The sequence below is a fragment of the Scylla paramamosain genome, chromosome 7 (genome assembly GCF_035594125.1).
Source record: "Scylla paramamosain isolate STU-SP2022 chromosome 7, ASM3559412v1, whole genome shotgun sequence".
In the NCBI taxonomy this organism is placed as follows: domain Eukaryota; kingdom Metazoa; phylum Arthropoda; class Malacostraca; order Decapoda; family Portunidae; genus Scylla; species Scylla paramamosain.
The window spans coordinates 34,220,205-34,246,291 of NC_087157.1; the positions used below are offsets into that span (position 1 = coordinate 34,220,205).

Below are 26,087 nucleotides of genomic sequence, written 5' to 3' on the forward strand. Positions count from 1 at the left end.
TGTGTGTGTGTGTGTGTGTGTGTGTGTGTGTGTGTGTGTGTGTGTGTGTGTGTGTGTGAGAGAGAGAGAGAGAGAGAGAGAGAGAGAGAGAGAGAGAGAGAGAGAGAGAGAGAGAGAGAGAGAGAGAGAGAGAGAGAGAGAGAGAGAGAGAGAGAGAGAGAGAGAGAGAGAGAGAGAGAGAGAGAGAGAGAATGCCTTGTCCCAGTCACTATGGAATGCATATATGTGCATCTCACCTGAATTTACATGCAGGCCAACCTGAGCTATCAAGGTCAAAGCATTTACATTGTACAAAAGTTTAAGGAAGTAAGGAGTCCACTTTCCATATAAGTAAGTAAAAGACAACAAAAATTTAAGTAGGAATCCTTCTCTGGTTTAAAATATCTTGGGTAAAATTATTTGCATCTAATTTATGATAGTGGAAAGGAATAAGATTTCAGACAAAGAAGTGTAGCAGGCATTTATAGCATGACTCATCTTGTAGTGAGCCTAATCAAAACTCTTGATAAAACCCATGACATTTTATATATTCAAAATTTTGCAGATGTAAGGTACTTTTATGGAATATTTCAGTGCAATTTCCCTGAAAATGCTCTCTATTTGTTGCATCATTTTAATTACTGATCATCTGAAAACCATTTATTTCATATTGCCTTACTTTAATTTTGCTTAGGAATAAACACGTTTCAGTGCATGATTTATTCAAATATAAAAGTGTAAAGAAACTAATTCAATAGAAAATATAAGTTGAAATGATGTTTATCTTTGTTTATCTCATTTTTCAGTTTAGCATTCACAGAATGTCCTTATCAGTGAAGTTAATGTTTATATGTGAGTGGTCCAAAAACCTTCCTGAGTAAAACTTGACACAATATATGTCAATTCAAAGTTTCAGTATGAGATAAAACTCACCAAAGCTACACTACACCTTTAAAAAATTCCTGGAGTGAATACAGGTAGGGGTGGAACACATGGCAATTATTAACGAATGAGACAGGCCACACAAAGTCTTGTTGGGCCAATGCAGTCATGGTGGCAGAATGCACCACACTTCATACATATGATCATTGCTTTCATGTTACAAGGGCAGCCCTCTTCATTAGTGTCATTTTTCCCACTAGAAAAATTTTGGTTACCAGGGCCTGTAACAGCCATACCATTCATACTTGCACTAGATACTATGTGTTGTATATTACTCACAGACTGAACATTATTTCCTGGTTGCATGTTCATGCTACTGACAGGCTGCATACTATTTGCACTACTTTGAGTTTGGAAATCTATATGTTGCATATTATTCATATTAGATCTTATGGATGCATTTGAGTGCTGGGACATGGGCTGTTGAGAAACTGACTGTTGTGCCTGTGAGTGAGCAGGACTACCAGACATTGTGTTTATGGATGTTGTGCTGGGTGGTATTATACCACTATAGCTAGGCCCAACAGACACATTAACTGCAGGTCTCTTCAAACTGTTGGTTGTACTGATGATAAGAGGGTGATTATAATCAGAAATGCTGACAGAATTATCTGACGATATTACAAGTGATGGAGATGCCCCAGCCCGTGTAGTGATGAACTGAGTATTGTCACAGTTACTTACACCTGAACTGGGGTCACCTTCGGATAAAAAATGTCCACTTGTATTAAGAATGCTGGCAGGTGAAACTTGAGCATTACTAGTCTGTACAACAATTCTGGGTCCCACACTGGAGGGTCGAGGAGAAAGAGCAACCATCACTCCACTCTTGTTAGGAGGAGCACTGGCTGCTCTTGGTGGATGTTGCTGTTGTTGCTGATTACCACTATCACTACTACTGTTGCAGTCACCACTGGGATTAGCTCTACTACCCAATCGTAGCACCTGCAATCCTGAAACAGGCATCCTGACCACAATTGGTCTGCCTGATGGTGATGGACGAAGAATGGTGATAGGTCTTGTTGACGCAAGGGGAGGAGCCATGCTGCCTTCACATGCTTCAGTCTGAAAACAAATACATATATCAAAGCATTTATTTCATTTATTTATTTATCTATTTTGTTATTACTTTTATACACAATAACACAATACACTGCCACCACCACATGCTGCAATGTTGAATGCATGCATTATCTTTGTATAGGAATGCATGATTGCTGACTGGAATGTGTCTTTGCAGAGAGAGAGAGAGAGAGAGAGAGAGAGAGAGAGAGAGAGAGAGAGAGAGAGAGAGAGAGAGAGAGAGAGAGAGAGAGAGGAGAGAGAGAGAGAGAGAGAGAGAGAGAGAGAGAGAGAGAGAGAGAGAGAGAGAGAGCAGCAGGAGGGGGGAGTGGGGGGCTTATCCTTGAGACAATACCCATGCCTGTCCTCCATCTTTAAGTGGTTTGCAGTATTAGTAAATCTTCTATAGTAGAAATATATGAAAGATACAAGAACTTTCACTTGCCACGCAATTTTTTTTTTTACTTTAATTCATTTTTTGTTAACCTGACAACACTGTACAGGACTAGCAACTTGTCAGCAGCTTCTCCTATGGAAGGGATGAAGTGGTGGTTTGCAGCAAGAGTAAAAAATGGGTTGGGCCTGTAAGCTTCATGTGCAAATGGACTGAGAACCAAATATGAGGAGATCTGTTGTTGAAAAAATGTTTGAGAGGAAAGAGTAGATATTGCAGGCTTGAGTGAGATCCATGTGAGTAGTTAGTTTCCATCTGAATGCAAAAAGCAAAATGAAAGTAGTATGTGATAAGCACAATTGGGCACAGTCCATATAAGTTAAATTTGTTAACTTTTAATTTAGGCAACTAGTTAAATTCAATAACTGTTCATCAGTTATTTCATCTAAAATGTAATGGAAGTTATAACCATTAATGTAAATTTTTAAAAAATCAAATATTTGCTTTAAAACCACCTAAAAAGGAAAAGAAAAAACACCACCTCTGTGTTACTGGCAGGAAAACGTATCATACTGTGGTTTGGTCTAGACCCTAAAGAACGAGTAATAACCTCAATTAACAAGAAGTTAGCAACAACCACAGATGTTCATTAACTTCATTATAGTAAACTTATAGGCAAGCACACACAATCTGGGCAGTGTTGTCTCTTTAGGGCAGTGCATGGCTGCCACCTATAACCCTGACACCTCACCTTATCCCCAAAATTCACAAATGTCTCTGTCTCTCTCTCTCTCTCTCTCTCTCTCTCTCTCTCTCTCTCTCTCTCTGTTTGTTCTATGCATTATGTATTTTTCTATTTACTAATTATATTTACTTTAATTCAAAAGTACATTTCACTAGAAATCTGCCAGTCTATGTGTCTCCACCATAAGTGGATGATGCCACAGCCAAAGCAGCAGCCACACAGCATACACAATGTGGTGCAGGAAGGAACTTTCAAAATAGCTATTACAGGCTGAGAGTCATCTGGCCACCTCAGGAGGCCAGGTTGGACAACACACACACACACACACACACACACACACACACACACACACACACACACACACACACACACACACACACACAGATTAAAGGTCTTCAGCCCCACTCACTTTTTTGGAAGCCAGAAAGGCTGCCTCAGATTGTGTGTCCACCTTACACTGATAGAATTTTAAAAGTTTAAAAAGTTTTTGGATTAAAGTACTTGAGTTAATTGAGTATATATATCAGAAGTTAAGTCTGTTAATGACTTTCAAAATTAAAATAGCAGAAAAAAAAGTTAATTCCACTAATTAAAGAAAAAGCTTAACACTTTATACTTTACAATCAGCTCATGTGGCAAAGTATAAATGGTGAATTGTGAATAGAATTTGATGAACATACAAGGGAAAAGTAAGACAAGAATGGAGAATTGTGTGACTGAGTGTGACTTGAGTAAGGCTGAAATTATTCAAGAATAGTATGGATGTAATGCATGACTCGAGCAGTCAATTAGGCTTGGATATGTAAAAGTAAAATAAATACATAAATAATGATAAAAAAAAATAAAAAATAAAAATAAATAAATAAAATGAAAATAAATAAAATAAATAAAAATAAAAATAAAAATAAAAATAAAATAAATATTAAAAATCAATCAATAAAAATCACTAAGCAAATAAAAAAATAAATCTTTTTGAATAACTTAAATGAATGCAAAATAAATAAAAATAAATAAAAATAAAAATAAAAATAAAATAAATAAATAAATAAATAATAAAAAATGAATCAATCAATAAAAATCACTAATAAGCAAATAAAAAAAAATAAATAAAAATTTTTGAATAACTTAAATGGATGCAAAAGGGGCAAGAATAATTAAGATGGGATACAAGACTAAGAATGAATAAAGAAATCAATAAGAGCAAAAAGAAAGATTTAGGAATAATGTCATAAACATACAAGGCATAGAAATGGAAAGGTGGAGAAATGTACACACTGTAAATCAAAGGGAAATTATAAAGGATTTCAAAGTAGGCAGAAAGGCTAGAAAGTGTGCACAGGGAGATGGATTGATGACTGGATGGTAAAGGTTATGATGAAGCTACATGTTGATTTAGGAACAGCCTTGCAAACTGATAAATTCAATGTAGTGCAGGTACAAACATCATACAGTATGATGTCTTATATGTATTATTGTATTAATATGGCTAAATGTGGTAACTTAACCTCTCTTCAGCCTCATGAATAAAATGATCAAACAGCAAAACATTTGAGGATTAACCCATACAGTATGTGTACACAAGGTTACACCTACTTGTACTTCAAACCACCACATTGTATTCATTCATAATAATAAATGTGCTGACATTGTTCATCCTCACTTCATTCACCTATTGACACCATTTAACAAATTACCACATCTTTTCTTTATCACATTCTCATAATATTTCAAACACTTGGAGAGCACACATGCCTGATTCAGTGAGTTCAGTAATAAAGCACTTGCATTGTGTGGTAATGGAGAAATGAGAAGAGATGCGTCAGAGATCATGGATACTATATTGGTAATTCAATGACAATTCAAAAGGGAGTTTCATTTAGTCTTGTGAGAACAAATGAGGTTTACAGAGTTTATATCAGACAAAACCACTCAAATAAAGATTAATTAAGGAGACTTATGCTTGTGCCTGATGTAAGAGTGACAGAAAATCCTATTGGACTTATGAGTAATCTTAATGATCAATTCCTAGCACAGATATTAAATTCATATGGACAATAAAGAACATAAACCTAGCATGAGTTGTGATGCTTGCCAAATGTTCTGGCTGGGCGACATCAGTCCCTGAGCCAAACCTCTTGTAATGGAAGACCTTTTTTTTTTTTTCGAGAGCCAATCAGTCTTGCCAAAATTACTTGCTAGATTGGCATTCTTTTGATGCAAGATACACTCAATGTATTAATAACATGTCAATTCAGCATATCCCTAAGAGTTATGGAGAAACTAAGCATTGTCCTCACTTTGTTATAGTTGCATTCTACTTGTATTGATGTTAGTGTTCCTCTATCCAACAGTCAATTACTAAGAATTATGACTGGAAACTCCAAAATATCAACCCAAAAATTATTTTGCCAAAAAAAAAAAAAAAAAAAAAAAAAAAAAAAAAAAAAAAAAAAAAAAAAGCAGGAACCTGATCCTGGCTCATCCAGTACGAGGAGAGTAGGGTTACTTTTGGTATGAAATACCTTTCCAGGATTAAACAACTTGATTTCTTGTTGTCAGTCAAAGCCACTTTCAGTTGTTTGCAATATAGATATGTAATGTGTATTGACACAAGGTTAGTGATATTGAACCTCGCTACACTTGTGGGACACTCAAGCACCCAAATTAACTGAAGGTGTGGGTTTCTCTCTTGGGAAGGTAAGTGGTTGGGGAAGTCAGTGGTATTACTGCCTAATGTAAAAGTTAACCACTCCAATAAAAACTTGCCAGAAACAACTGAGGCCACAAATGTTTTTTGGCAGGATAGTGCCCAAACACACACAGCCAAAACAGAAGCAAAGTGGCTTCAAGATTGTCAAATAGAATACATTAATAAGTCCTAGAAACAGCCTGGCCTAAAACTCAAATGAAAACTTGTTGCAAGTAGTAAAGCAAGATTATGAAAAGCAAAGATTTCAATTTCCTACCCAAGCTCTGCACTGCAATTCATATTCAATGAAAATCTCCACAAGTCTGCACTCATTGCCAAGGCAACCGAAGATGGTTCAGATGCTTTGTATTTGTTATAACTCAAGAAAAAGCCCAGCTGACCCATGCCATGCAGCCAGGACTTTGCAAGTACTGTACAGTGCTCCCTGATCTTTTCTAGGTTTAACTTTCACTATTTTGAATATTCACTGATCACTGATGTTTGACTTATTAAGCAGCCTTGGAATACAGTAGTGGGATCACTGCTGTATAGTCACATAAGGCTGTGTGTGTGGTGGCTCAACAACAAAAGCTCCTCATTCAGAACAGAAACAAACAAGGTATCACTACAAGATCCTATATAACAAATATTTTTTTAAACAGTATAACTGAAAAAAAATGTGCCAAGTTTTCATTATGGTAAAATAAATAAATAAATAAATAAATAAATAAATAAATAAATAAATAAATACATAAATAAATAAATATATAAATAAATAAATAAATAAAAACAAAAAAAATAAATAAAAAACAAAAATAACTAACTAAAAAAAAAAAATAAATAAATAAATAAAAACCTTTGAAAAGAGTGTATGAAATTTAAAAACTTTCCAAATAAATTTTACTACAAACTTTTTGATAAGTGAATTGTGCTAAGACTCTAATTGCATCCCTTGTGAACAAAGAAATCCATTTATGACTGTATCTACATTTACAGGAACTGCAGTTTGGTAAACAGAGACAGTCCAGAAACTACTAGAAGAGAAAAGAAAGAATTCCAAACTCAGACATAGCAACTGTTTGTATCAATATTCACACTAAAACTACACAGCAGAAAGTAAATGAACACTGAAGTAAAACACTCAACAGGAAAGTTAACTCAACTCTAATGATATGGTGACACATGAACTCCAATGATGTATCCATCATCTTTCAATCATGAATGAAGCGAGACAGCATCTAAATTAAATTAAACTGAATATAAAAACTCAAGCATGTAAATAATAGAATAGTGATCATTTGCCAAGTCTCACCTGCACCAAGAGAGGTCTGCAATTGGACAAACATACCGAAGAAGTTGGAACAGGCATCAAATGTGCTGATTGAAAACTGTTGGGGGTCCCAAAGCCTAGAGGAGAGACTGGGGATGTGCTCAAATGGGTGGAAAGGAGGGAAGAGGTCCCTTTAGGATTAGGACAGGATTTAGAAGGTTGGTGATCAGGTGGGATGGAAACTAGCAGTGGCCCATTTCCATTGTTACTTGGGTGTAGCATCATCAAATGATTGTTAGTGTTGGCCCCACAGCTTGCATGAGAAACAACCATCATGGTTGTGGTGGAATCCTGAAAATTTGAACCACAGTTCTCCTCACAGTTTTCTATAACACTGTTCTCATTACTCACTCTGCTATAACTGCTGCATACAGAGGCAATATCATCTATTCCTCTCTGTCTTGATGCTTGAGTAATATCATTTAGATAAGAATTTTCTCTGATGGTACCACTATCACCATCACCAAAACTACCACAAACAACATGGAGTGAATTATCCAGCAGGAAAGCAGAAGCTCTAGAAGTTGAAGAGACAGATACCTGGGAGGTGGCAAGTTGGGGTGTCATCATTTGGCGAAGAACCAGTGCCCCAGCTGATGTGGCAGTAGTAGCACCTCCTTGCACTTGAGTCACAGAGCCTGAGGTGCTACCAACAGTGACAGCCACTTGTTTCACTGTGCGTGGGATGCTAGTCATTATTTGGGCTGTCTGTACAGGTGTAATGTTGCTGTTGGTGCTGCTGTTACTGCTGCTGTTGCTGATGCTGGTGGTATTGTTATTGTTGCTGATGATGTGACTGCTGCTGTTGCTACTGGAAGCCACAGCTTTGACAACAGTAATAGTTTGCAACTGAGGAGTTGCATGCACTACAAGATTACTATTGTTTTTGCCATTATTGTTAGATGTGCTTACATTGGCATTAGTGTTGTTGACAACTAGAGCAGAATTTACTCCAGCATTGCTCAGGGCAGGCTTAACTTCAGCAAGAAGGGATGCAGGAGTTTTAAGCTGAGCTTGTAACTGATCCCGATTTGGACTGTTGGCAATGACAGCTTGAACTATTTCATATGACCTCTGAATATTAACAACACCTGGAGTTCTGCCTTTGGTCAATTTCACAGTCATGGTTCCACCACTTGCCACACTCTGTAGAATAAAAGCTAGTAAGAGTAATATTGAAAATATTACAGTTAAGCAATGTGAAAAGCATATACAACAGAGGGAAAAGTGTGAAGTGCTATGTGAAAATGAATGAAGACAAGCTGGCTACAAAGAAATAGATTACACTTACAATAGCTTTTACAGACCATGAAAATGTCTAATGCTAACACTACTTATCATTATCAGTTTGAAAATCGTGAAGAAAATATACACATGAACAGTAGGATTACATAGAAAATTAAGTTAAATATTTAATACAATACCAACCGTTCACTTTTCTTACAGTACAATGTTTTATTAATCAAGATCACCAGAATATGTTGTTTACGTTCTTTCATAGCAAAATTTTGTGTCTCACCTACTTAGTAAATATAATTCCAATCTTTTAGTCAAAACAAGAAAACTGACTTTCTTACAATTCTATTTCTAGGTCCATAAATTCTTAAAATTTCTGTAAAGTATTTATATGAGATATTTTGTCAGTGCACTTTTCTGTTTTCCAGAGCTTCTTAATCTTTTATGACCTTGTAAAAATAATAAAATTATCAGAAAATCTACTAGAAATTTCAAACACAGTGAAAATAATGGCTAACAGGGTTATGTGGACATCAAATAAATACTGTTGACTCTTTGAAAAGATTATTTCACCAAGCATGAAACATGTGATGGAACAAAGGTAAAACACTGATTATTTTACACAATATGGGTTTTCATTGCATAAATCATCTATATGATAATAATAAAATGTTTGGCCTTTGAAAAAGCATCCTGGTGGTGTACATTAGTTGCAAGTGAGAGGGCTTGGATTGAATAAATCCTTGGTTGGACAAAGATAAACAAGATTTGTCTGCTTTCATGCTGCAACCGTTCACCTAACAGTGAACAAGTACAACAAGTAGGATGAAGAATTAATTGTGATTCTGCTTCTCAGCATGAGCAGAAAGCTACCAATGTTATTTATTCACTCACTGTAATCTGCTGGTCTTATGACACAACCAGGTGTTCTCTTATGAAAAGAGCTTAGAGGTCATAATGACTAATCTTTGGGTTGGAATAAGATCACCACATACCATGAGATCACAATCTGTTAGCTTACATCCTGTACCTACTAGCTGCAAGGTGAACAGGGGCTACACATCAAGAGATTTCCCCATCTGCCTTGTTGCTTCTGGAACTTGAATCCAAGCCAACTAATTTGTGGGCTAAGCTTGCTAATCACTACACAAGGTGGTGTGTGTGTGTGTGTGTGTGTGTGTGTGTATGATTATTCTATGTAACTGAAAATAGTCTACATCACACCCTGACGTGAAAACAAAAAAACAAAAACATGTTCTTTAGCTTTTCATGTTGCATTTTTTTTACCTGTTAAGTAAACAAAAACAATACCATCAGATTAAAAAAAATTTCAATGACCAAACTCATCAATATAATTATTTTGAAGTTAGCATTAACTGAGATATTTTATCAAATTGTGAAACAGCAGAAAAGTAAAACCTGACATTGGAATCCAATGAAAATTAGTTACACAGGCAAAAAGTAATCACAAGTGAGAGCATAATCCTTTGAAATGTAAGAAATAGACTGTAGTATAAAGAGCTTAAGAAACACTTTACCATCAAAATTAATGATACGGTTTCCTTAGGGAAGACATTCATTTTTATACTCCAATAAAAACTGGCCCCCATATGAGCATCCCTACTTCCTTGCTCTTTCATAGGTCTGATTTTAACAAGCAGTTGTTCTTTGGCATCTACAAAGTTTTTTTTTTTTTTTGTTACCCCAGCTCCATGCTCCAGTGTTTCTTTCATGCAGTTACGGCTGGATTTTGCAGCTTTGCTGGCTTAGCATGGTCTGTACTTGAAGTCACACAGATGTGATAGACCAGATAATTGCTTTGAAGCAACACCATGGAAATAACTGAGTTGGATTGTGTCGTGAGGTCAACAGTGCAGTGGTGGGTGCACACCATAGTAAAGATGGTGGTGGTAAGCTGCCTGTGTATAAGGAAAAGCTCTGGCTTTGTCTGGAGATAAAAACAAATAAATAAATAAATAAATGAATAAAAATGAATATAAATAAATAAATAAATAAATAAATAAATAAATAAATAAATAAATAAAAATAAATAAATCCTCCATTTATATTGTTATATGTGAGAGAGTCTTTGTCACATTCAATGCTATGCTGGATTTTTTAGCCTTTCATAACCACAGGCAGGTTATTGCTATTTTCTTGACATTGTCATGCATACCAACACCACACTATCAACTTCACTACCCTAACTCATTTAAAGTTTCAGGATAATTCTCCACAGATAAATTCTTGTTTTTAAGTCTGCTATCCTGCAGGCACAAGGAATATTGATAATTCACATGGCCTCCTTATTGGCCAAATAAAAACTAATGATTAAAAAAAAAAAAAAAAAAAAAAAAAAAAAATCACACATGATCCAGATATGGTTGTCATAACTGAATCAATTCCAGAACTTCTTCAGATGTGTCTATACTCTTCAGAAGTAAAGAATAATATATTTGCAGCTCCTCTTTGAGACAATTAAAAACAACCACCATTCTCTGGAGACATAATGGTGTCATGCCTATTGTATTTAACAGACCAGAAACATCATGTAGCAGAAAATGCAGAAACATTCATGGTAATAAAGGAAATTACTATCAACTCCACAGGATCCTTGTTCTCAGCTACAATAAACCATTACTTTTGCTTCAACCTTGAAGCTACAAGTCCAGGTGACTTTAACTTTAAGGGATGCAACTCCCATATGTCATTAATTTCTGCCTTATTAAGACAGTGAAGTCTTAAGACTGAACCATATTCAACAAAATCCAAATCACTTCATTGACTGATGACTGGAGCACTGCAGGATGAAATAACCAGAGATCTGGAGCCTTGGGGGATGAACAGGACTGACAGCTGACCAATACTGTAAGTGTTTCATAAGAACTGTAATGTGGTTATGTAAAATCAACTGATACCCACATGACATCTAGCTAGTAGTGTGGCAATTTATTTCTTTTTAACATGAAAAGGAAGCTAGAAAAAGAAACTAGCCATGAACCATGTGCATAAAGGAGAAAAAGCCCAGTGAACAGTATTTTTGTAAAGAAAAACCTCTAAGTTCCTGTTGATAACTTTCAAGATGCACTGATATGCCTGTTTAACAAAAACAAGAGGGAAGACAGATAACACCATGGATGCTTGCATCAGTGCAATTACTCAAGGGATGATGGTACTGGATGATTCTTTCATTTGAAAGGTAAAATAGGGATATCAGTAAGAAATCTTGCATTGTATGGCATGTAAATTTACAAACAGAAGGAAGTGTCATCATCATCACCATTTTCGTTTAACGTCCACATTTTCCCATTAGGGTAGGACGGGTGATGACTGCTCTCCACAATTGACAATCTTGTGAATAAAATAATTCCTAAAACATGAAATGTAAAAAATAAGTAATTTCAACTGCTATTCAAAGCTAACAAAACCATGGTGATCATTACGTTTCTGGTCACAGTTATCCATCCACTTTTTTTTTTTTTGTACAATTCAAACAAATATTGCACAGAAAGATGAAGTTTTATATGGAAGGTGACTTCCCTCAACAGTCACTGGCTTAAATCTGAAACACACTGGGCCAGATGCAGGACTTCACATTTGATATATAAGTACAACTAACAAGAAGCAGTTTCTTCCAGATAGGTGTTATGTAATAACAATAGTAGTAGAATGTAAGTACCATTAATATACATTACTGCTGTAAATGATGTGGGTTTGTAAAAAAAACAAGAGATTTGAAGCAATCCAGAATAAAAAACCACCACTTGCCACTAATCCAAACCTTGATTTTCTGGGACATTTTCTTGGAGAGAGAGAGAGAGAGAGAGAGAGAGAGAGAGAGAGAGAGAGAGAGAGAGAGAGAGAGAGAGAGAGAGAGAGAGAGAGAGAGAGAGAGAGAGAGAGAGAGAGAGAGAGAGAGAGAGAGAGAATTTAATAAGCTACCAAATATAGTAGATTTCAAGCCACCAAATAAAAGGTAAATAAATAATACAGAGTATCTCTGATGAAATATGATACCAATCTGATTTAAATACCTACTCGAGTAGTTGCACTTCTACTTTAATTAAAAATGGCAAAAAATCTTTGTGTAATGCAAATTAAATAAACAAAAGTTTTCTTTACACTTTCACTTAACAGACATCATTAGGTATTGCTGTTAGGATAACATGAATTATCATCACATTTTGAGAAGCATTCTCCCAAAAAGTCTTCTCATCTGAGAATATGGAACAAACTTGATGCTACAACACTACAAATTCACTTTGAAGAAAAAAAAAAAAAAAAAAAAAAAAAAAAAAAAAAAAAAAAAAAAATGTAGTGTATATAATATGGCAATGAGTTATCCTACTCCTAGGAAACACATAGCACAGCAAAGGAGCACATGGCCTGCCTGGTGGACAAATGCACAGGGTTATTGTTAGGTCAGCCCATCATTGGAAGGGACAATGTTACTAATATGTTATTTCATAAAACTTACTCATAACAGACTAACTAATAAATTATGCATTTCACAGGAAAGGAATTAATAAATTTGATGATGCACTTCAAAGGAAAGAAATTTTTAATAAATTTAAAGAAGCTTTTGACATATTTCTGCAGTAACTAATGTTTTGCATTAAGACTTTGATGCTTACATGTTTCTGTGTGAGAAGGTTCATAAACTGCAAGCTGAACAAACTGAATAGCAATGGACGCACCATTTGATTTGTTCATATTCTGCTGTGAGTTACAGCTGTGCTTGTTTGTTTATTTACAGCTAGTTTTGATGGTTATGCAACATAATCTCCATTTTTGTACTTCCTTTTATTTTCATTTATTTAATATTTATTTGTATTGGTCCAGTTTCCCTAGTCTGTCAGGGCTAGGGGAGAATCTCCAAACCGAAGACATTGGATCTGGCATTTGGGAACTGTCACCCCAAGTGGATGCCCTTCCTGCCATCAGACCGTGGCCAGGATTCAAGCCTGTGTGCCTAAGGACCCCTTAGCCCCCACAGCGCACATAGTCCCACTGTACCATGGCAGTCCCAGCACTTGCTTCTAAAGTGCATTAGCTGATTTTATCAAAAAAGCTTGAAGCAGGAGCAATGCCAGCAAGTATATTTATTTCACTTGAAACTTACGGTATTAAGAAAGTTTTAAACATAGAAAAGAAAAGAAATGCTACAAAACTAAGCAGCAAAATACAATGTGTGTGTGTGTGTGTGTGTGTGTGTGTGTGTGTGTGTGTGTGTGTGTGTGTGTGTGTGTGTGTGTGTGTGTGTGTGTGTGTGCCACCTTGTTTCAAAGGCTATTTTTCAAGACTCCATAACCAACAAATTAACAATCCCAGTCTCCATTCTGTTTAGGAAAAAAGATTGAGGTATATTCTATACATTATAAAACAAGGACCAAATTTTAAGTTAATGCCTGGGAGAATTGATTAAGTGGAACAATAGGCCAAACTTCATTCAGGTAGACAAACATTCATACCATCTCAAACACCAAAGCACCATAAAATCAACAGTAATTTAATGTTTTTACTCACCGTAGACAATGCTTTAACAGTCTTGACTTTAGGAGCTCCACTCACAGTTGAAGGACAACCAATAGTCTGCACATTAGTCTTTGTCCCCTGGCTAAGTGCAACCTCCACTTCTATGGGTTTGGATGGTCCAGTAACAACAACAGTCCGAGTCCCTGGGGGACTGGAGGCAAGTGTTGCCCCTAATGAAGGAGGGACCACTTGCACAACTGGGGACAGTCTTGATGGTGAAGGTGATGGGCCTGGAGATACCCTCATGCCGGGTGATGTCCTTGACACAGGGGAAGATGGAACCTGTCCACCTGATGACTGAGATGGAGAGCTAACCAACAGCATTGATGCAGGTTTGCCTGAACACAAAGACTTAGCCTGAGACACTACTGGAGAAGTAAGCACTTTTGTAATGTTGGTTGCAGTCCGCAATGAGCCAATGATGGGAGTTAAGGGAACCTTTGATTGAAGAGTTTCCCCAAGAGAGCTCACAGGGCTGGATTTTTTTTGAGCAAAGTGCAATGTACTTCCAGATTTGGGAACACTACTGTTTGTTTGATCTGAATCTGACATGCATATTTTCTTCATGGGAACTGGCACAGTAACAGGCACTGACTCTTTCCGTTTCAAGCTCTCCTTTGAGATTCCACTTTGATCTAATGTTATTATCTGAGTCTGCACTGCATTTCTGTCACTTAGAGCAAGCACTGCATTGTTTCCAATTGGCACTGTGTTACCTTTGCTTGGGATCAATGTCACTGTACTATTTGTTACAGATAACGCAGTGGAAGCAACACAGACAGGACTGGTAGTCAGTGAAGAGACTGGTAGCAGAACTGCAGACGTTGAAGTCAAGGGATTGCATACTCCTGAAGAGGAGTCTGGTGGTAATGATGACGACAATAATGATGGTGATGATGTTAACAAAGATGATGATGATGATGATGATGGGGAGAATGTTGATGAGGTGGGGGAGAATGTTGAAGAAGATGGTAATGATGATGACAAAGATGATGCTGGTGATGATGATAATGCTAATGACGATGTTGCTGCTGCTGCTGCTAATGATGATGATGATGAAACTGGATTAACAATTATACATGACGATTCTGATAATCCTGGGGATGACAAAACAGGATCAGGAAGCACTGAAGAGGAACCCAATATAGCTCCAGATGATGTTGATGACGATGAGGATGATGAGGATGATGATGATGATGATGATGATGATAATGATGCTGATGGTGAAGATAATGCTGCTGAAGATGTAACAGAATTAGAAATAACTGAAGAGGAGACTGGCACACATGCTACTGATGAGAGAGCAGTACTGGAACCCACTGAAGATAATCCCAGTAATCCAGATGATGTTGACAATATGCTGGAACATGGAAATGTAGATGATGATGTAGGTGACGAGCATGTCTGTGAAGCTGAGGAGCATGAGAAAAGTGGAGAAGTTGTAGACTTGGACTGAGATGATGGCACTAAGGGATCAGTGGAACAGCTGTAAAGTTCAGACAAAGTCTTCTTTTGTCTCAGTGCTCTTCTGGCAGCTCTTCTTTCAGTTCTTCGTTGATCACGGTTAGCAATGTGCTCAATAACTTTGGTCAACTGGTGTATGTGGGAAGGCGTGAAGTTAGATGTGAATGCTGGTGAGGTGCAGGACAGATCTGCAGGTGAGGCAGGAAAAGTGTCTCCTGAGGGAGAAGAAGGGCTACTCATGCTCCCTTCTCCTTCTAGGCTGCACCATGGCTGCTTCACTCCCCACAGCGGCTCAAAGTGAGCAACCTGAAATTGAACAATTTTCAATTTTATAGGAGTGTAGGATATAGAACTTAAATATCAAATACCACATTCAAACACACACACACACACAAACACAGAAATCTCCTCAAGGCAAAGAAAGTTGAATATATTTTTAAGTATAAAAGTTAGAGGAAATGGTAGGAATTAATGCAAGCATCAATCAGTGGCCTTGCTGAAGGAGAGAGAGAGAAGAAGCATGGCTTCTACATCAGCTTAACTTGTGGTGCTTATAGAAAAAATTATATCTAGTTATCAACTTTTCAATTTCATTATAAATAAATAGATAAAACATATGTGAGCGCGGGCGCGCGCGCGCGCGTGTGTGTGTGTGTGTTTGTATGACTCCAATAGAAATACTCATGCTTAATGGATAAGAAAAGCAGTAATGGAATGGCAACCTCAGGATGATAAAAGAAGGCAGGACTGACAGATTATTCAAAGGCATAATGAAAAGAGAGATTTGGCTGTAGTGGCCTGGAATGTTTGGATAGGGAGAGGTAGAGGCTCTACTGTGGTGGCCATGCCCTTGGGGGATGGTCTTAGAGGGAGCAAAGTGTTAAGGTAGAAAAACAGGCCTGAAATAGTGAGGTAGTCAACTGAGAAAAACAAGAAAAGCTAGCGAGGTCTCTATCTTGTAGTGGAATCTAAAAAGAGGCTTATATCAAGAAATGATTGCACTTATGAAACTGACACAACTACAATTAATGAGTAACTCTGTTTTTGCAAGTTATCATTAAAGAAATTCAGTTAATGAGAGAGAGAGAGAGAGAGAGAGAGAGAGAGAGAGAGAGAGAGAGAGAGAGAGAGAGAGAGAGAGAGAGAGAGAGAGACTCTGATTATGAAGAAATCTGTGCAGGGAAAGGGATACAAGCATAATACAGATGTGAAAGCTCATGAAATGTTTAAGTCTCCTGATACAATATACTTTACCTTCCAAGGATCAAGCTTTGTGCGTTCTTTTTCAGCTTCAACCTTCAGCTTTATCTGATTATCATGAGTAAACTCTCCTTCTCCCAGACGACAACGCCAGGACTCACAAGCACGACCAAAAAATTCATTGTTGAGGCTTGTTGTTGTTAATCTGAAATAATGTAAAAAAAAATCAGAACTATCCACTCGGTCACATAAACATGTATTCACTGTATGCTGATATGAGGTCTGCATAATTTTGCTACCTTCTATGAAAAGTTTAAACATAAAATTTGGAGTCTTTGAATAAGTTTATCTACAAACTAGGCTGGCCTCCCTTGAAGTGTTAGCCCAGACATCTCTGCCATCAAAGGCAATGTTGGTGAATATGCTGGGAAAAGTATCTCACACTGGCACATAGAGGACATTATATTAGGCAAGATACATCTTCACAAACATAAATCAATCATCTCTCTCTCTCTCTCTCTCTCTCTCTCTCTCTCTCTCTCACACACACACAAACACACACACACACTTATGAAGAGAATGAATTTTAATTAACCTTAAAATCACACTGTAGGCAAACAATGTTACTCATGTTACTCAAATTCCCCAAGAACCAAGGAAATATATAAAAAACTACTGTTTCAATTATGTCTTACTTGAGTGCATCATCCGGTCCAACTGCCTGATCCACAAGAGGCAAGAGCTGTATAAGCCTGTGCTGGTAGGCTGGAGGAAGAGTGCTGAAGGTGTGTTTGTTGAGAATTGCTCGCACATTGACACCAGCAAGAATTGAGTCCGGAGTCTCAAGGTCAACATTCCCTTCCTTAGTCTGTGCTAATTGTGCTGCAGCAGAAAGTTTGCGCTGAGACCTTGAAGAAAAGAAATCATCAGTTATGTAAATACATCATCAATTTATATAGGTGACAATTAACCCTATTTTGCACACTCAAATAATTAATTTCCTTCCTTATATTTATATACCACTCTCATACAATTAGAATTCTACTTACTGTTCTAATATGCATATATACAATTCATATTCATATTTATAGTCCTAAGTGTTCATAATTTTACAATGGCTGAGTGAACACAGATGTACACAAGATTCAGTATTTTTGGAAAGGCGAGTGATGAAAATGAGGTGAAAAATGAAGAGGTAAAATTAATGAGCAATGTGAAGTCACTGAGACACTAAAGTGGAGATGAAAAATCAAGTTTTGAATTTGGTAAGCAATCAAGAAGCAGTAAATAGCAAAGAAAAGCAGTAAAAAGTAAAGAAGCAGAGATAGAAGAGACTAGCAAGAACAAAGGAGTTGAGGGCAAAAATCTTCCCTCTTGTTATTGGCCTAGTGGCAGGGGTTGGCCCTGTGTACATCATGTTATCTCCATAGCATCTCCTGCTCCACTGCAACTTCAACTCTCTATATCATTCTTTGTCAATCCTTACATATTCTATATTGAATTCCTCATTTCTTTACATAAGATGATCAAATAACCTCAATTTTTATTTCCAGATTATTTCACTGGTATAATCTGCTCCTGCCTCTATTCCTTGCTTCTTATTTATTCTCAGATTGAAATTTCCACTTCCCATCATAACATTCTCATTTCTGCTTTTCCTAGTTCCATCATTTTGTTTTCTTAAATGACTCTTTCTCTCTTCTATAGATCACTATCTGCTGATCTTATCAATGTTTATAAATTTTTGCCTTTAGTTTTTTTGACATTCTCTCATTACAAACTACCCTATTTTTCTATTAAGTCTTTCTCTTTTCCTTGTTCACCACATTCAATTCACCTGATTGCCAGTGTCAATCTCAAAATTGGATGAAATAGAACATGAAAATGAACTGTACTTATAATAAGAATATGAATGTGCAAGGTGCTAAAAGCCAGATAGCTAAAAAGATGCAAAAAAAAAAAAAAAAAAAAAAAAAAAAAAAAAAAAAAAAAAAAAAAATGCAAAAAAAAGGAACAGATGAGGATAAAACAAAACTTTGAGGGCATCAATGAGTAAGTGATGAAATAAGATGAGAATGCTGAAACAGAGCCTACGTGTGAAACACAAGAATGGCATAGCTGTGGGTGACAGCATAAAATGGGCCTGGACAAGTCATTACTATATATGTATTAACCAACATTTGCCAAAATTATTATTTTTATTAAAATTGAATTTTTACAACTGCACAACAGCCTTGTGCAGGAATCCATTGATTCTAAGCCATGTGTGTGACAAAAATCTTAAACTCACCTTTTACGAGGTTTGAAACCTGGGATTCCAGCAAGATATGTTTGCATTGTTGTCATAGAAGGTGATGAAGCATCACGGGACGAAGGAGAGGACTGGCAAGCAGGAATGCGCACTACTCTGGAAGCTGTAAAAAATCCCCAGAGAAGACATCATACAAATTCCTCAGTTTCTTCTTTATTCCTTACATGTACCACAACTTCTACTTTGCCATTCCCAATGAATTATGAATTTCTTACTTATTGCTTCTGTATAAAGATCAATATGTTCTTTGCAGCAGTTCTAGGTTTTCATAATAAATGGTATGAAAATACATATACAAAGTTGAAAGTTTGATTGACATTGACAGAGACATAGGTTGATATATATATACATATGTATGATATATATATATATATATATATATATATATATATATATATATATATATATATATATATATATATATATATATATATATATATATATATATATATATATATATATATATATATATATATATATATATATATATACACACACACACACACACACACACACAGTAGAACATCAATTTAATACAAATTAGGGTCCACGAGGATTCACTTTAAATCAGTTTCACAGCAAGTCAGACTGTTATTTTAATGGAATGATTCCTGTGGCGAGAAAACAATGTGCGCCAATTTCAATTTGCATAAAATCAAAACTATTTGTTTTATATATTGATTTTTTAATCTTTCTTTTAGGTGCCATTTCAAATTGATTTGCGTTAAATCAACATTCTACTGTATAAGCACATAGACAGATGCAGTAAGATATGTATGAAGAAAGCTCACCTTGAATGCCTGAAGCTATGTTTGGAAAAGCACCACTTTGAGTCAGATTTGTCATATATGAAGTGCCAGAGTTTAGATGACTGAGTCCACTTGTAGCTGCATTATTTGCTATTCGGGAACTAACTCTTGTTCCAAGAACTGGATGATAAGTACTTGACACACAAGTTTTGTTACTTAGTCTTGTACTAGACTGGTTAGGAGAATGAGCCATTTTATTGCTCATTCTGCAAATGGGGGGTGAGGGAGAGGTTGCTGCATTTGATGAAGTACATGCTTCAGGGAGCTGAGATAATAATGATGTCACTGTGGTTGAACTAGTAGACAAACAAGTGGTTGTAGTATTACTGGAGGCAGAAACAGCTGAGGTTGTTGGTGTGGTCATGGAAGCAGAGACAGTTGTAGTCATAGTTGTGGTAGTGGTTGTGTTTGCAGGTTGGACAGCATGGGGAGCAGGATTTGGGGATGTGGCTGCAACTGTCTTCATGGTAACACGGGTAATTGGTGGCGAATTTCCAGCAGCAATAGAAGTGTTCCGCCTTCTTCTCCGTGCTTGTTGGCGGAGCGCGTGCTTGCCAGCTGCTCCATGATAGGATACTCGCCGTATAACAGCACCATTCACCTGGAAAACAAGTAATATCAATAACAAATAATCTTTATATCAGTCTTATGTGTCTAGTATTTCTAGCTAACATATTTACATATCTAGCATCAGGAAAAAACTAGAACTGAATCAATCTACAATGATTTACATTTCTTAAAAACTGTTTGTGAATCAGGATCAACAAGATTTTTTCCATTTAATACATTTCTCAGTATTCTTTTAAGTACATTTTTGAAATTTGTTCATAAATATAAATTCTGCATTCATAAATCAAGAAAAAGATACAAAAATCTTATTCAAAGCTTTCAAAAATTTGTAAAAAGAGTGATCCAAAAGTTTCTGATCAGTCTGTATGGAGTGCTAACACGTATTAATAATAGTAGCCTTGGTACACTATGTGTGTGTGTGTGTGTGTGTGTGTATATTTGTTTGCTTACTTGTTTAAATGTGTGTGTGTATGTCAGTAATCCTCCTTTGTTGATATCATAAATAGTTGGACTGATATACAATATGTGAATCAAGTCTTTCATGCTTAATATATAAATGAAGCCTGACTTACTTTGTGTGTAAGACCAGGAGAGAGATCTGGTGGATCAGGAGGTACTGCTGTAGCCGTATCTTCACCATGGTGAGGCAACTCTAAGAGTTGGCTGATGGCTACATGCTCCTCATCCAGGCCGCCAGACAACCGGCACATCTCGTCCCCCCTACTGCCATTAGATGTGTCCATGGACTCGTCCCCCATTTGGTCTGCCTCTTCGTCTTCTGAAAAACAAAATTTGTAATGTAATGCACGTGTAATCAATGATCAAACTTTTGGCCACAAAACTTGTGATTATGTACATGGCAGGTACTGAGCATTGCTGAAAAAAAGATGCAAAGACAACTACACATACTTTCTGCTTGGTATAGTTAATCTCCTAATCTCCAGTTTTGTGGAGCTTCATGCTGCAATACTAGAGCAGAATTTCTTCTGTAGTAAATTTTTATGGTATATTTGTCAGTTTTGTCCAAATCAGAAATGGACTGAAACACAGCGCAACTTGATCACTAAAAGACTACTAAAGGTAGGAAGTTATATATGTATACACACACACAAACACACACACACACATGCATGTGCATGTATGTGTAACTGTACATGTAAAAGAAAAAAAATAAAATAAATAAAAAATAAAATAAAATAAAAATAAAATGAAATAATAATAATAATAATAATAATAATAATAATAATAATAATAATAATAATAATAATAAATAAAAATAAAAATAAAAATAAAAAATAAATAAATAGGTATACAAATAAAATTAATTCATTAATAAAAAACAAATAAATAAATGGACAATGGATGGCTGACAGCAATGTGGGAGACAGACAGCAACATGGCAACAAGGCAGCTCAAGGCTGAGATGCCTACTGCCAGGAAATACAAAGCAGGATAAAAACTGACGTGTCTCCAAATATGAAATATCCACACCAAAACATGCCAAATATACTGCCCGATGGTAGCTCATTCATAAATGAGGTGGTCCAAATTTTCTGTTGCATAGTTTCCTTGCTGTTAATTTATGACCACTTATTTCAGCATTACTAGCAATGCAAGTGCACTGATACAAGTGGTGTAAACCATGGAGTGGGCTGGGTGAACTGGAACAGTGAGATGGTATGGCCATACTGATAGGATGAAGAGCAGAGTTTGTAAAATATATATATATATATATATATATATATATATATATATATATATATATATATATATATATATATATATATATATATATATATATATATATATATATATATATGAGGAAAACTGAAAATGCTAATAGAAGAGGAAGGCCATTTGAAAGGTGGAACAATAAAGTATAAGGATACACCTGTGAAAGAGATGTAGAGGCCACATGCTTGAGCGGGCAAGAAGTTTGGACAGAAAGAGGTGGAGGCTCTCCTCCCATGGCACTCTTTTTGGGACTGGGAGTGAGGCATCAGAGATATGAATAGTTGAATAGAAATGTGAACATTCTATGGACAGTATTCATGATTCATAACACTTGCTTCCTTCACCCTAGCTCTAACCTGTCTCTACTCCTCCATCCACCATGACTATAGATTCAAGATATTTGAAACAGTCTACCTCCTCCAGCTCACCACTCAGCCTTACATTCATCCTACCCCCTGCCTAAATCAAGCACCTCATTACCTTACTCTATCCTTCTCTAGTTTTCTGTCTTCTCCTACACACCCATCCAAACTCCTCTACCAGCTTTGTGAACTTCTGTGTCTTTCACCAATGCTGTGTCATCCACAAACAGCAACTGACTTGTATTCCACTCTTCACCCTCTGCTGTTACCAGACCCAATCCTACACCCAACATTCTGGCATTAACTTCCTGCACCACACCATCCTATGGATGTTAAACAGCCAGGGTGACATTACACATTGGTGACATAACCGCATCTTGACCAGAAACCATTCACTTGTGTTGTTTCCTACCCTTACACATGCTCTACTGTCCTCATAAAAACTTTTACATCTTTCAACAACCAACCACTTATAGCATGCAACTTGAAGACATCCTACATTCCTTTCCTATCACTTATCAAATAGTTTTTCTAAATCCATAACCTTCTCTAAATCCATAAGTCATGAGATTTCAATGCTATATCTATCACGTACACTGTGTGCATGTTAATATCATTATACAAATACTCTCTGTTCTAGTGCTGCCCTAAGGTCTGAATTTTTCACAACCTGAATAATTCATTCTGTGCCTTTTGGATTTAAAGATTTATATTGCATACAAAATAATATGTATACAAGCAGATCCCTTATCTGAAATGCTCTGGACTGGCTATGTTTTGCATTTTGTGGCTTTTCACATTCTGGTGTGCACACTCACTGAATATCACAACATTACCACATCATGAGCTGAGGTGTACGCAGACACACACACCTTGTGATGTGGTTATGTTTCTCCATAAAAGCAGCTTAAATGAATCATCACAGATCACAGCTCAGCTTATTTAACTTTATATATGACTGCAACACTTATATCAGCCTGCAGTACACAATATAAAAGCATATTCTATAATTAAGAGTTAAGTACTAATTCTTGTAATTTGTTGAATACTGTATAGAATGAAAACAATGTTTGCTGTGGCATCAAAGTCTCTTCTTGATCAAATCTGGATTGTCAGCAGGATAAGCAGTACCCTGAATCCAAGCTACGAGTAAACCAGACCTTCTTTATGTTGGTACAAAGTATGCTCAGTATAAATGTGTGTGTGTGTGTGTGTGTGTGTGTGTGTGTGTGTGTGTGTGTGTGTGTGTGTGTGTGTGTGTGTGTGTGTGAGAGAGAGAGAGAGAGAGAGAGAGAGAGAGAGAGAGAGAGAGAGAGAGAGAGAGAGAGAGAGAGAGAGAGAGAGAGAGAGAGAGAGAGAGAGAGAGAGAGAGAGAGAGAGAGAGAGAGAGAGAGAGAGAGAGAGAGAGAGAGAGAGAGAGAGAGAGAGAGAGAGAATGCATCCAATCATCACAAGATTGGCAATGAGGATGCTCAAACAAGTAATCCTCATAATCTTTGAGTTTAACAAAGTTTCAAATTATGCATGCGAAAGGAATTTTTTTCACTAACATATAAATCTGGTGCAAGTTGGAAGCTGATCAACAGTATGGACAAGGTTGAAGAATAAACTCAATAAATTCAGAATCTCATGAATCTGAGGAATGATGAAAAAGCAATGATTATAGATAAAAGAAAGAAAAAAGCATAGTAGAAGGATATAAAAGGGATGACATTAAGAGGGAAGACTTGAGAGCTAGAGTGAGAAAACATCAGACACAGTGATGAAATAACACACAAAATATCAAAATACAGAGAAATTAGCTATGAGACTGGATCATGAGTAACCTACCTTGGAAGGAAGGCAAAGTGTCTGGAGACTGGACAAAGGCAAGTACTGTCCCAGTCTATAAAGGAAAACAAGAATAGAATGAATATGGTAATTATAGTTTGCTGCATATACCAGGCTAGGTGCATGGCAAAATAACAACTAAAAGAGTCCATGAAAAGATGAGCAAAATCAAAGCAGAGGAAGTATGAGGATCAAATATTTGATCAAAGCAAATTCATGATCTGTAACTTCACAAAAATTCTTCCTAAATGGATGATACTTGCATATTCCATGTAGGTACGCAGAAGGTCAAGTGTATGTAAGTAATCTGACTTATGACATCAAAATACATCAGGAAGAGAAGATACATAGCTCAAATTTGCAGTAAGAGTGCAATTGTGGCAATGGCAATGTCTGGGAGCTGGTAGATAAGCATTATTAGACTTGTGAATACAAACGACAGTGGACTTGCATGCAACCACTACAAATCATTTGGATCACAAGCAAAGGACAGAATTGAAATTTTCAACACATTGAGCTGAAATCAGATGTGCAATGAGCAACTGTGCAGCCTGCACTCTAAAGACAACTCCTCTATCAACACTACAGCACACACACTACAATTTACACACAAGATTTTACTACCAAAATTATATTCATAGTTTGAAAAAAAAACAATAGCTCCTGAGTCCCCATCTGGGGAGGAAACCATAAATGTCCCCAAGTCAGGCTTTCCTTTCACTGCAGTCCTGTAGTGTCTTGATGCCTCCTCTTTCTCTACTATGACTTCAGCAACATTCATGGTCTTAGGTCTAACTTCCAATCTGAGGAATACTACATCACCTACTCACTGAAACCCGGGAGTCTAAAGCATTACGTGGAAACAGTGCCGCTGCACTATGAAAACACACGCAAGGAAACAAGAGGGGTCTTGCTGCCACATCTGCTGTAGTGTGGTGTATCATGCTGTGGCAGCACTACACCTCTGAACCATGCTGGATGTGAGGGCAAAACACACACACACTCACTCAGTTCTAGATGTGATGGTAGTGCAAAGTTGGATCACAACAAATGTGAGGACAAAACACGCACTCACATAATTCTACATGCGGTGGTGCTGCTCCACTGCAGCATGCCAGACGTGATAACAAAACACGCTCACACAGTTCTAAACAAGGCAGTGCCACACTGCTGTGTCTTGCCAGATGTGAGGATAAAACACACTCACACAGTTCTACGCTATGCAGTTGAAATAAATAAGCATTTTTCAGTGTTTTTAATATCCTGAGTTTTGCAGTTCTTGAGTTTAGCACTATGGCTTTGCAAGAAAGTAAACATGAAACTCGGGAGGGTACTGTGGAGTATACATTTAGCCTGTGGTACGCACCATTTGTAATGTTTTGAAGCCCTGTGTGCTACATTGCTTCAACATGTTTTGAGTAACACATTCTTATAATATCAAAATACCTTTGGGAGAGGATTACATTCTTTTTTTTTTCCCTAAACATAAAACAAAGGATAGACCTCCATTTGTTAAGGCAAATTTACACTATACCTAACAGTCTGAATTCACATGCTCAAAAGAATTAAATCCTAAATTTCAAAATACTTACCTTGAAGAGGATGATCCAAGACAGGCACTGTTAGTGTCTCCATGTGGCAACATTAAATAAGATACTGTCTTGCCAAACCACCATGCTCTTCAAGTACTTCACCTAAAAAAAAAATAAAATAAAATAAATAAATACAAATAAATAATAATAATAACAAATAAATAAATAAAAATAAAATTTAGTAATGCAGCACAAAAAACTGAGTGTATACAGTATACCCTTTTATGCACAATTTTCCACCTATGAAAATTATATTCATATCTGATTTTCAGGAAAAAAGTTAAGAATATAGGGATAAGTAAA

At 36.5% G+C, this 26,087-nt stretch overlaps 1 protein-coding gene across 4 annotated transcripts in view; it reads right to left on the bottom strand.

Moving 5' to 3' along the window:
• The window catches only part of LOC135102443 (putative Polycomb group protein ASXL3), a 29,392-nt gene continuing 3,305 nt past the window's right edge, over positions 1-26,087 (bottom strand). For 2 of the 4 annotated variants that reach the window (XM_064007742.1, XM_064007743.1), the window contains 9 exons: positions 25,785-25,886; positions 20,839-21,044; positions 19,679-20,297; positions 18,867-18,990; positions 17,272-17,484; positions 16,631-16,781; positions 13,904-15,682; positions 7,682-8,287; positions 1-1,986 (listed from right to left, as the gene is read on the bottom strand). In XM_064007742.1, the coding sequence (XP_063863812.1) occupies positions 982-1,986; positions 7,682-8,287; positions 13,904-15,682; positions 16,631-16,781; positions 17,272-17,484; positions 18,867-18,990; positions 19,679-20,297; positions 20,839-21,044; positions 25,785-25,827 (4,746 nt within the window). In that variant the 5' untranslated portion in view covers positions 25,828-25,886 and the 3' untranslated portion in view covers positions 1-981. Of the gene's footprint in view, positions 1,987-7,681; positions 8,288-13,903; positions 15,683-16,630; positions 16,782-17,271; positions 17,485-18,866; positions 18,991-19,678; positions 20,298-20,838; positions 21,045-24,192; positions 24,248-25,784; positions 25,887-26,087 lie in introns of all 4 variants that reach the window. The other 2 variants (XM_064007744.1, XM_064007745.1) reach the window with 2 other exon arrangements.